Source organism: Penaeus chinensis, chromosome 31 (assembly GCF_019202785.1).
Source record: "Penaeus chinensis breed Huanghai No. 1 chromosome 31, ASM1920278v2, whole genome shotgun sequence".
Classification (NCBI taxonomy): Eukaryota; Metazoa; Arthropoda; class Malacostraca; order Decapoda; family Penaeidae; genus Penaeus; species Penaeus chinensis.
In genome coordinates this window covers 33,088,406-33,100,905 of record NC_061849.1, presented here as the reverse complement: position 1 = coordinate 33,100,905, position 12,500 = coordinate 33,088,406, and the positions used below count along the sequence as shown (strand labels likewise).

The 12,500-nt window shown below is 38.4% G+C and overlaps 1 protein-coding gene across 1 annotated transcript in view; it reads right to left on the bottom strand.

Moving 5' to 3' along the window:
• The window catches only part of LOC125042197 (ras-related protein Rab-4B-like), a 13,946-nt gene extending 8,620 nt beyond the window's left edge, over positions 1–5,326 (bottom strand). The window contains exon 1 of the mRNA XM_047637686.1: positions 5,193–5,326. Coding sequence (XP_047493642.1) covers positions 5,193–5,208 — 16 coding nt within the window. The 5' untranslated portion in view covers positions 5,209–5,326. The remainder of the gene's footprint in view (positions 1–5,192) is intronic.
• Positions 5,327–12,500: the final 7,174 nt, after the last annotated feature.

Sequence of the window (12,500 nt, the reverse complement as noted above, 5' to 3'; positions counted from 1 at the left end):
GGTTAAAATTGAGAGTACCATTTGCAATTTTTTAATGGCCACCATATGAAATACTGTAAAATGTTACTTTTTGTGAAGTATTTTACTGATCTTAAGTTTATTTATAAGTTAACAATTCCAAAGTTAATCACTGCTAACTGTACATATACACAATCACTTCCTCTAGTACAGTTACTCTTACTGCTCATTTTTTCTAATATTCATCAGCTTTACATACCTAAAGTAGACAACACTAAAATGCATATTCCCATCATATACCATAGGCAAATTATCCCCAAATTATAATATCGTAGGCCTATATTTCCTTCAGCACCCTTCCCAAGTCCTGAATTAGACTACAGGAACCAAATACTATCCTAGTCTTCGGAATATTTTGGCTATGCATAGTGACATAACAATGTGACAGAAGACACTGTCCTACAGGGAAAGACATGTTAATACAGAGAAGACACAAGGCATCAATGAAGAAAGACATCTGCTTTGGTATCATTTAGAAGCAGTTGAGTTATATACATCTGTGTCATATATGTTAGTGTCATATAGATGCCATACAAAATTGATACTTTTGATGATATTTGCATATTTCCTTTGATATACATTAAAAAAATAACAACAACAACTACATGGATAATAAGTTTGACAAACACGAATCCTGAATTGCCAATATAAATTTATAAATAAATAAATACAAAAAATATAATAAAACCAAATCAATAAATCAAAAATAAAAATGAGTAATCAAGAGATACCATTACATGGACTGAACATACTGTGACAAAAAAAGATAAAACAAGCATGTTAAATATGTAAAAAAAAACTGTTATGCTAGAGTATAGCATGTGGGCATCTTCCTGTTGTAATGGACAGCATCAGTTAATATATTTTCTATGTATCACTGTATTTTCCCCTTTTAGTGAAAATTTAACTTTTTTTGTGATTTAATGCCTCAACCTCTTCTTCTGGTCTCCAAAGTGAGATAATTATCATATACTTACTAAATAAGTACAAACATATGTACTGCACTTTCACTATTACATAATTAATTTCAAGTCCATTGGTTGGGCCCTGGCAACTCCCTACCTACATATCCATCATCTACTGCTATCCACACTTGATGAAAATCATACAGTATAAGTGAATGATAAATAAACTCTCAATATTTCTTTGTCATTACTGGCAAACATGTTATCTTAAAATATGGAAATTACAGTTGTTTATTGGAATAGATAAGGTTTAGTGTACTTGTAAGGTATAAGTGTACTTGTGCATTTTCTGTTAACAAGGTATTTTCATGGTTTTAGCACATAAAATAGCTGATTGCCAAATAAGAAATCTATACAAGCTCTAGATGTACAAGTTTGTTTGGTGGCTTGACAATGCACCATCCTTTGAAAACTACTATTGGTTAATAACCAAGTCATCTATTTTGGTGTCAAATAAAATATGGCAGAGATTATGTGGCTGATAATGTGACTTTCATGATAGACTGTATATGGATTGAACAAACTGATGAAATAAATAACACTATTCATCTATGATATTTCCTAATTTAAAAAGTGATAAAAATGTGATACTTATAGCAGCTCCATCACCCTTCATTCTTTTATGATAGAAAAACTCAGTAATCAAATTTTGTTTGAAGTGACCTGTACTTGTTTGGAAGAAGAAGAAGAAGAAGAAGAAGAAGAAGAAGAAGAAGAAGAAAAGATCAATGGTATTCAGTTCCTCTGCAGAAAATAACTAATGAAAAAGACCCTTAAGGGGTGATGTTCTGAAAAATATTAGAAAAACACTGAAAATCAGGTAAACATCCCAAAACCTTTGTCCAGGTTCTCTGCTTACACAGATGGCTGCTGACGGGCATATGACAACAAGCTGTGGTGAAAAAATGTGTTTTTTTGGGGTCCTAGCACTTCTATGAGACAAGGAGTGCTAGGCCAGCATTTGCAAGAAAGATGCCCTCTGTTCTGCTGCCCTCTGACTAGATTTCCCTAATTCCCAGCCATTTTTATAGCAAATATTTACAGGATGAGACTACACTCGTCAACAAAGACTCACCAAGCAAGGGGTGACGCACCCCTTCTTTATTACTTTTTTTTTTCTAGGCAGCTAGCTACCCTTAGATTTTCTTTCCCTCCTTACACAAAAGGGTCTTCCTCCTTTTTTATTTCATTTAATGTTTAATGTTATATGTGGCCTTCACTAAAATTACTTTGCAAGTCAGCACAATTACAGCACCTTATCTTATCTATCACAATTACAGCACCTTATCTTATCTATCTTGATTTATCTTTCTTACAGCACCTTATCTTATCTATCTTGATTTATCTTTCTTACAGCACCTTATCTTATCTATCTTGATTTATCTATCAAAATATTTAGCCACCCATATCTCAAAACTATGATTTTGTTGATTTGTTTTTCTTCTCTCAAATGGTTAGACGAATTTTCAAAATCAATGTCACCTGAAAATTTGCACAAAAGACTACAAATTCAAACAAGAATATGTCTTAGAACTAACAATATCTTTAGTTATTGCCCATCACAACTTTTTATGTCAATTAATTTAATTTTTTTCATGGGGAATATTTTTCTTGATAACTAATACCCTTAGAACTAATATCTTGCTTGATATTTTTGGGTTAGTTGACCCCAATCTCATGTTCAAATGACAAAAACTGAGAATTGAATAATAGTGTCTGAGTATATATATTTAACTTTGAAAAGTTATAACGGGTAAACTAAAAAGGTCTGAAGGTCTGAAACTTTGTCTGAAAGACCACCAAACACTTATGTATAATGTCAGATAACTTCATTCAGATTGAAAACAAATGACGGAACAGGGAAAATTGCCCCTTAAACTAATAGACCATCATATGAAAGGACAGTTACATGCTGCTTATTGATTGGGGTACAAAAAACTGACTATTTGAGGCAGTTCAGATCCCAGATGTCGTGTCTGACCAATTCTATTGTCCAGAAGTTAAGTCCCTAACTCCACATCACAAAATATATTCATAATATGATATGCTTTTCGGACACTGCCTGAAGGGAGGGATGATGGAATACCCCCAGGAAACATGGACTTCATCTCAGTATGGATGGCAAGCTGGAGCTGTGAGTGGTGCTTTCTGTGATTTTTTCCTTTATTTGTGGCATTACAATTCATGTGTCCAGATTATTTCTTGTACCAACCACAACTTTTTGTCCTCTACAAAAATACAATCTTCAATTTGCCCTAGCTGAGTATGTCCTTAGTGTAAAGATTAACCAATATTTTTAATACTTAAATCATTCCCTTAGCTTTTTAATCATGTTCAATAGCTTTAATGTTTGTTTATTTATCTTTTATCTTAATACCTTATTACATTTTTTTATGGTTGTGGTTTTCACAGAAGTTATTGATTAATGAAACAGGAAGACTGACAAGTGTTTCTTGTCTCAGATAATCAAATGCATCCTGATTAATTCATTAACGACTCTGAATATGATACACAGTTTTCTATTATTGTTTCAAATCTTTTAGGCACTATGACAACAGTGTTTCACAAATATTGGCTTCTATAGGCTTCAACATTATCACGAGTGGAAAGCATGATTAATCATATTAATCATTATTTCTAACTGTACTAAGGTCCATCATTATGTCACAGATGCCCATAAATGTCAAATTAGGTTTAAGTGAAGTAGCTATGCAGATGAAATGCACCAAGCTGACTGACTGTTGCTCTCTGATAATTCTTTTCACAAAGTATGATTCCTTGTGCCTTGAATGTTAACATAAGGTAAAAAATTCTTGTGTTTTAATTCCACAACACCAGCAGAGACTTTCCACTACAATATAAATCATGATAAATAAGCTAGCAAATAACAATTCTCAGTGGCATATTCATATGCTGTTTTATCAATTTTGAAAGAGAAAGCAAAAAAAAATACATAAATATATATAAATATATATATATATATATATATATATATATATATATATATATATATATATATATATATATTTATCTGTTTACAAACACTTCCCTTGGGTGAGTGAATATGTTACTTTATACTGTTTTGGGTCGTGGATTCAAAATAATCAAATCATTGACATAACTCATACTTGATCTGCAAATAATACTGACCTATCATAATTACTGTCACAGAATCAAGACCTCTACAATTTAACTACTATACTCAGATCCTACAACCAGGAGGCTTAAAAATCAGTTCCAAGCTCTAACAATCTAAAATATGCATGGAGAATATCTGGGCCTCTCTGCCATAGTGCCATGAGGCATGAATATAACCATGATCACTATAAACGGTATATCACGTAAGTGAGTATATAGCAATGGAATCATATGGTTTACAACTTCATTTTATATTTGGAAAGATTCAGACACATTTTAACAATATTTGTCTTTCCCTGAGGCAAATTCTGTACCTCAGCTCAATCTTCTCAAAGACAGAACAAAGTAAAAGCAACACTTATTTTGATAAAATACAAATTCTATACATTATGACTGTGATAAATGTTTCCTCAGTAGGAGTGAGAGAAAATAAAAGATTAGTATAACTTAATTGCGTTAAATATTTCTTGGCCATCAGAGCCCTGGACATGCATTTCAGAGGTATGGGAAGTGAATAATATTGGGAGGGGGAGGGAGAGTGTGAGAGGGAAAAAGATGGAATTACCCTAACTTTATCTGGAATCCTGATAACAAGTGTTGCTCTTATGAAAGTGCTGCCTGTGTCTATTTTTCATAATTATCTTTATGTTAATTCTGGAGTAATTCTGAATTTCTTGGTTGAAGATATGAAAAGGGAAACAAGGTCTAACTACTTGAAGGGGTTTTGTGTTAAAATGGTTAACAACCATTGCCTTGAACATTATTTGCCTTTAACTTATCCCATCTTCGTAAGAAACAGTTTGTCAAAGTCGTATAGCTACTGAGAATATAAAACCAGTCAAAGGAAAATTCTAAGCTGGCAAAAAAATCTACCCACAATAATAGTGGACACCACAATAATCGATTTTTCTTATATCATGCCTTCTATTACCTTCATGGAAACCTTAAAGACGAAGAAAAATTTCCCTCTCAAGAGTTTTTACAACGCCTTTGATAAAACTACCTATTTCTAAAGCTCAACGATTTATCTCATATATATTACCATAGAACACCATCAGTATCAGCCCTTACCATAAGATTCCGACATTGTCTGTGACGGAAAATGAAATCTTATTTATCAGTGACGAGAATTCGTAGAAATGCAACCTTAAAAAAGAGAGAAAATCACAAGAACTGTCATACAGTGTAAACATTCCCTGCTTAGAACAGGGTCACGCAAGAGAGATTTTGATTGTCTTGACTTTCAATTTTCAGAACGTAAGTGCTTAGTACTTCATTATAGAATGCATAGTTTTGTAGTTTTATTTTTATAAATGCATTTCAGGTGAAAAGTAAGTATATATCTCTCTGGTTAGGCTAAAAGAAGTTGAGGTTGGTTTCACGTCTCTGCGACACGGGAAAGGTGTGGTGAGAATAATACCCAATTTTATGATTATGGAAATAGATAACTTAAGTTTGACTATGAATACTTTATAACTGTATCTGGTATCTATTGATTTGTAAAGCTGCAAGATCTCGAAATTCTAACGTTTAAGAAGGAAATTTCGTTTCGCAAGAAACGTCTAGTTACATCACCTTCAATCAATACCTATAGTGTCTTTACTTTCCATACAAGTAATTTGTCATTGATATGTTTTAACAAGAATGTCTTAAGGTTAATGACATCCATCAGTATAAAGACAAAGAGTGTAATATCTGCGCTTATATACGCAGAGTAAAGGCCGGTTAAAGGAAGACACGGAACACACATGAGTTTGTACTGTACCCTCTGACAAGAAACCTTTGTTCAATGTGTTAATAATAACGTCTGCATGTGTGCCTCTTCTCACACGCGCAGTATCTTTCTCGCGGTATTTTCAATAAAAATGGGGTTTTCATGAAGTAGTGAAATACGAAAGTCTGCATAACAGATATTTTATTTCAGAATAAGTTAATACTGAACTACATAAATAAATAAGTGCTTAAATTACATTTTTTCCGTTTATCACAAATCCTGGTATTGCAATGATTACCATGATGACAATACCAATTCTTATAGGGTAATAGAATTTACATATAGAGAGATATGTAACTCAGTATAAATACCCCTAACTGTAGTACACCGTTTTGAACAGTAAACGAGTCATTCAGTTTATCAGTTTAACTCATTTGCAGTGTTTCATCCTCGGAGCTATGGCGGGCGTGGTCTCTCTCCAGGGGCGTGTCCTTAAGAAGATGACGGCAGGCAGGGTGTAGGACATTTTCAGGTACACTGCAGTCCACTGTGGGTTGCAAAATAATTACAAAATATAATTTGTCACGCAACTGTTAAGTATGGCAATGTAAGAAGTGAAATATATATATATATATATATATATATATATATATAACAATAGATAAAGTCCTAGCCTTTAACATCAGTATAACCATTCTCAAAATCATATACAAAATTTGATGAATATGATCCCGCCCGTACGTCTTTCTAAGCAACACAGGGCATTGATCAAGCAGGCCGAGCACCTCGCTTCGCCTCACCTTCCACGCAGGGCCCCTTGCACAGCCTGACCTCCGTCGGCTGGGCCTCTGCGCACCGGGCCGGCTTCAGGAAGCGACCAGCAGTCAAGGGCGACGCTCCTGCAACCAGGGGAAGACCGCACGTCACAAGTCGACGCTGGATGCCCAGACCGCACCAGTCAGAACACGCACTCCACGGACCCACTACCCATCTACGGGGAAATTTAATGTAATTTTCAATCAAAGTTGAGATTAGACTGGTAAAATATGCCTGAGACTTCTGGTATGCAAGCACGGACCATTTTTTTCATATAACGAAAACGGTGGTGAACAAAATACGTACTTGGGGGTCGAGCAAGGGAAAGTGTTGCAAGACTGGTTGAAGGGCGAGAAGGAGTAAGGAAGGCCGTCACACAACTCTTCCGAAACTTTGATTTCTGGAGCGTCCATTTTAACACACACCTGTTGACAATTGGTATATTATTAATAAGAGGTTTAGGTAAATATGACTGGATGACGGTAACCGTTAATACAAAAACTGGGTAAAGATTTGTATTTAGGATTTACCTGGGTGACTGAACGCGTACCACCTCCACAAGTGCGGGAACAGGGTCCAATGCGGATGGCGCGTGTGTGGGTTGGGGCAGTGGCAGCTACTACAGGCTTCTGATGATGCCCTTCACGGAGATTGGCGAACCTTTAAGGGGGAGGGGGAGAGAAGCGTTTATGAATAAAAGACTCAAAGCATAATACAAAATGAACTAGTAAAAGCAAAATGCTTGCAATGACAGAATATGATTTTCCATTTATTTACTAAGAATACAGACTGTTGAATGGATATGCGTCACTTTACCTTGCAATCTTATCATGTTGGCGACCGAAGCTTTCTTTGAAGCGATGTTCATCCTTTAGAGGTCCTTTGGGCATTGGCGCGTCCTTCCCCAGGGATCCCATGAGAACAGGAGCCAAGAAACCGTGCAGCAAGTGTGACGGGATGGAGAAGTGAAGACCAGATCCGGCTACGTTGAAATCTTCTACAGAAAAAATGGTATTGCCCTGCTCTTCCTCCAAGTTCTCTATGGCGCTCTGGTCTCCCTCAGGATTTTGAACAGGTTTTGTAAAGGTCTGTTCAGTGTGTGTTGCAGTGATCGGCATTACGGGAGGTTCTTCCTGCTGGACGGGTCGCTCTGCCGGGATGTCTTCAGTGGTACTTGATTCAGTAGTAGTAGGCTGACCGTTAGTAGTTTTTTCCGTGGTGATTTCTTCGGTTAAAGATTTTTCTGTTGTATTTTGCTCAGTGGTAGGTTGTCCTGTTGCCACCTCCTCGGTAGTGATTCGTTCCCGGGTGGTTGTTTCTGCTGTAGGTTGTTCTGTTGTGATCTTTTCTGTATGAGGCTGTTCTGTAATGGTTTGTTCAGTACCAAGTTGTTCTGTGATAGTTTGTTCTGTAGCAGGTTGCTTTGTAGTAATTCGTTTTGTATCAGGTTCTTCAGCATTTTGCTCAAAAGCAGGTTGCTTTGTAACAGTTTGATATGCAGGTGTTAGTTCTTCGACAAGTTGTTCTGTAGTCGTTAGTTTTGCAACAGGCTGTTCTGTGGTACTCTGTGCTGCACCAGATTTTTCTGTGTACATTTGTTCACTAACAGGTAGTTTTGTAAAGGTTGCTTCTGTAAAAGGTTGTTCTGTTGGGGTTCCTTCTTCTACGGAAGTTGACTGTGTAATGGCTTGTTGCTGCTCCATTGCGGCCGGTTCAGCTGTACTTACTTGTTCTGTAGTAACATTATGTGTAGGGGAATATTCCATACCTTGAACTGGAATTGTTGTATTTGTAACTTTCTCCGTTGTGAGTGAGTAAATGTCTTCTACGCTGACAGTTTGTTCGGCGGAAGGCAGGGACACATTTGTCGCATGTGAAGAAACAGAATAATCAGTGTCTTGGTATGCAGTGACTGGGGAGTTTATGACGTTGTGTGCACTGATTGGGGACTCGGTGACGTCCTGAATAGTAGCAGAGGTCGGTTTCTCTTGGTATATGGTAGCAATAACCTCTTGGACTTGCTGTTCGATAGAAGAGGACGGCAGGACTTGATGCATGGAATCCTGACTGTCTCCGACTTCATTCATGGTGGTAGAGACATTTTGGAGATCTTGAATGGAGGTGAGTAGTTCCTGACCTTGGCTAGGATGTGTGGAATTTTCAATTTCTTCGGTGAAGGTCAGGCTCTGCTGTAGTTCTCCGGTAACAGCAAAATCTTCTATGAATGAATTTTTAATTTCTTCATCGGGGGAAAGAATTTGAGTTCCTTCAGTCAAAGTAGGATCGCGAATTTCTCCACTAACCGAAGAATCACCAGGAACGGACGGCATCTCGCTTTCTCCATCAACCAAAGAATGTCCATAGATTTCAGCAGTGGGGCCTAAATATCCAGGAAATTGTCCAGTGGTGTCGGGCGAGGCCAGGTTGCGGTTGGGGTAATTGTCGCATCCGATATAACGGTGGAGGAAAGGAGGCATAAAGTGACAGCGGTAAGGTATAGGTATGTTCCCCAGCTGCGGAAGTGAGAGGAGAATTATCAGGACGTGAGTAGACAAAAATGTGCGTGTGTGTGTGTGTGTGTCTGTGTGTGTGTGTGTGTGCGTGTGTGTGTGTGTGTGTGTGTGTGTGTGTGTGTGTGTGTGTGTGTGTGTGTGTATGTGTGTGTGTGTGTGTGTGTAATGAGAAAGAGATAGACATAGCTATATTACAAGGTTAAACTTTATCTGAAACTTACAGTATGCATAACGGTACGAAATGAATTAAAACATTAGGTAAAAAAGATTTTTAGCACTTACCTCAATAGGGATAGTTGCCTGTGGGAATTTTTCTTTCTTCGTGATGTGTCCGTCTGTTTCATCTGGTTCTTGAACGCTGCTGAACGGGATGGGCTTGTTTGTGGGCCTGCTGGGTCTGTTAGGTCTATTAGGAGGCCTGTTAGGGTTGCTAGGAGGCCAGGTTGGTTTGTTAGGAGGCTTGTAAGGATTACTAGGAGGCCAGGTAGGAGGTCTATCAGGGTTGCTAGGAGGCCAGGTAGGAGGTTTATCAGGGTTGCTAGGAGGCCAGGTAGGAGGCCAGGTAGGAGGTCTATCAGGTTTACTCGGTGGGTTGGGTTGACTGGGCGGTCGTGTTCCGCCACCTCCTGCCCCGCATTTGCCGGCTATACAGATTCGGTTGTTCCCACAAGTGGTGCCGGGGAGCGCTGGGTGTACGCCGCGGGTCGTCACGCCGTTGGTACACATGAGGTACTCACACATATTCTGTTAAGGGAGATTTGTTGTCAGCTTTGTGGGGAAAGGGGCCTATTTTCTGTGATCAGTTTGCATGCTATTAATCTACACTGTCTGAGTTGAGTATGTATATATTAAGGTTATTTTTTGTTTGTTTTTTGTCCAATGAGATTTTTGCTTCTTAGAAAATGAAAGACTTTCGTGACGTACAAATGAATCAATATCATTTTTGTTTGCAATACAGTAATGGTACAAATGAATAATATTATATTTGTTGGTAATACAGTAATTGCACAAATGAATCAATATTATTTTTGTTGTTAGTGAATTTGGTAATAAAAAAAAACATATAGTGAGAAATCACGGATGATCTAGACAGAATATTAGACTGAAACCTTACCCTCTTTGACGGAGTGGCCCTGTAGCCCGCGCCGAGTGCCAGTACACACTGATCATCCGCCGTGTACCTTTGGCCGGGAAGTCCTCCCTGGGTATGATCTAGTCCTCGATACCCTTTACTATCCTCCTCTCTCTCCAAGCACGTATCATTCCTGAAAGAGAAAAGTGGTAATGTAATACAAGTGTTGCTAATACTGAAAAGGTTTCTCACTCATGTAGTTTGGCTTGATGTTGAAATATTCGTTAATACATTCCGATTTTTTTTTTTTTTTTAGATTTTTTGTGCTGGATCTGCATTTGAAAGTTAGAAATTATGCTAATTTCCCCAGGGTTCGTCCTATAGAACTATAGACTAATAAATTGAACCGTTTTTTAATTAACTTTTTTTTTAAAGCAAAGAGATGGTCAGCATGTTTCAATCAATGCTTCCACCCACCCATTAGAACAATTACTTAGCAAGTTTGGAATTCCGTCCTACAGCCACGTTTTGTTGTTTTAATCTTTTAAACATAACCATCAATATAGCTGATCATCTTGACAGGCTTTCCATTCCAATTTACTTTTCATGGACGGCAATAAAAACAGTTAATTCAGCATTAAAAGTATCAAGGGAACGGTAAAAGCTTACTTGAGGAAGGCTCTGATGGCGTCCCGCGAGCAGTTGGACCAGTCGAAGGTCTCTTCGGAGAGCGCCTGGCCCATGATGAAGCCCTCGCCGGGGCAGCGGGCGGCCGCCCCCTCGCCGTCGTGCGGGACGCCCATGGAGTGCGCCAGTTCGTGGGCGGCCACTTGGACGGCCTTGAAGGAGTGGGCCTCGACCACGGAGCAGGACGTCCGAGGGTGGCACAGGCCGCCCACGAAGGTCACGCCCAAAGAATCCTTCGTCGTCTCGAACAGTTCCTTCCTGAGGAACATCAAAAAGCGGGTCTTTACAATTAAACTATGAACCATGGTCATGTTCAACGTTACAGCTTCTTCTAGATTCTTCTATCTAATGAAACTACACATTTTAAACCTATGCGACCTATGAAATATTCACGATATATGAGAGAAGACACTCACCCTGTCAACATTATGGCGTGATGCCAGTAGCCGGGATCGCCGCGCTCAGGTTTCCTCGCACTCGCCCACTCGCAGAAGTTCAGCAAGTTACTTGATGAAAGGCCGTTGGTGTTGAAGGGCGTCGCCCCTTTCTCAGTCCACACGCCCACCTGCACCAGCTTTATCTTGAACTCTACACCCTCACCCACAGCCTGCTGGATGAGCTCTTCGATCTGTGAAGGAGTATTCGTGTTTAAAATACGACAGTTTACGTGTACTTCAGTTGTTTTGGTATTGGTTAGTAATTGATAACATGCATATCGGCATCATTATTAATTTGTGTATGATTAACCAGTCCAGTGTTCACAGCAATTACCATCCCTAGTTTTCACAATAATAAAAAAATATATAATACATGTTGCAAATATCATGAAAATGTATGTTTTGTATCACAACACTCGACACATACTGCCAAGACGCCCGTGGTGATGTACTTCTCGGTGGCGGTGAGCGGGTCTTCAGGGTAAAGGGCGGCCAGGTGGGTCACGAGAGCATCGTCGGAAAACACGGCCAGGCGCAGCACCCTCTTTCCGTTCGGTTTATCTGATGTGAGCAAAAACGGTTTTCATTTTGGGAAGTCAGCTCGGAGTGTCCTCGCAATATTCCTACACTCAGAAGTATATATTTAGTGTTTTAAATGCATGTAAAGGAAGGAGATAATCAATGATACTGAATGAATTATAAGGAATAATAATAATAATAATAATAATAATAATAATAATAATAATAATAATAATAATAATAATAATAATAATACTCAATAATTACGAATGGAAAATAGAAAGTTACATCCATCGTCTCCACTGCTGTACATTACCTGGAGTAGCCGCGCTCTCGTTGGTCTCGACAGGTAACTGATTCTGTAAGATGAGCAGCTGGTCATAAGACGGGTCATGTGATGCGTCGGGCTTGGACAGTTGTGAGAGTAAAAGCTCCAGATCGACGACGTTGCTGTTGATTTTGGGACGAGACTCGTTCTTTTCTGCTGTCTGGAATGATGGAAAAAGGTACGGAGATTGTTACTGTTATTGTATAAATTGTTGATATTTTTCCTATAATGATGGAGTAATTGTTGTCTAGACATTACTACTAAGGTGGGTCACTGGATCCAAGTTTTCAATT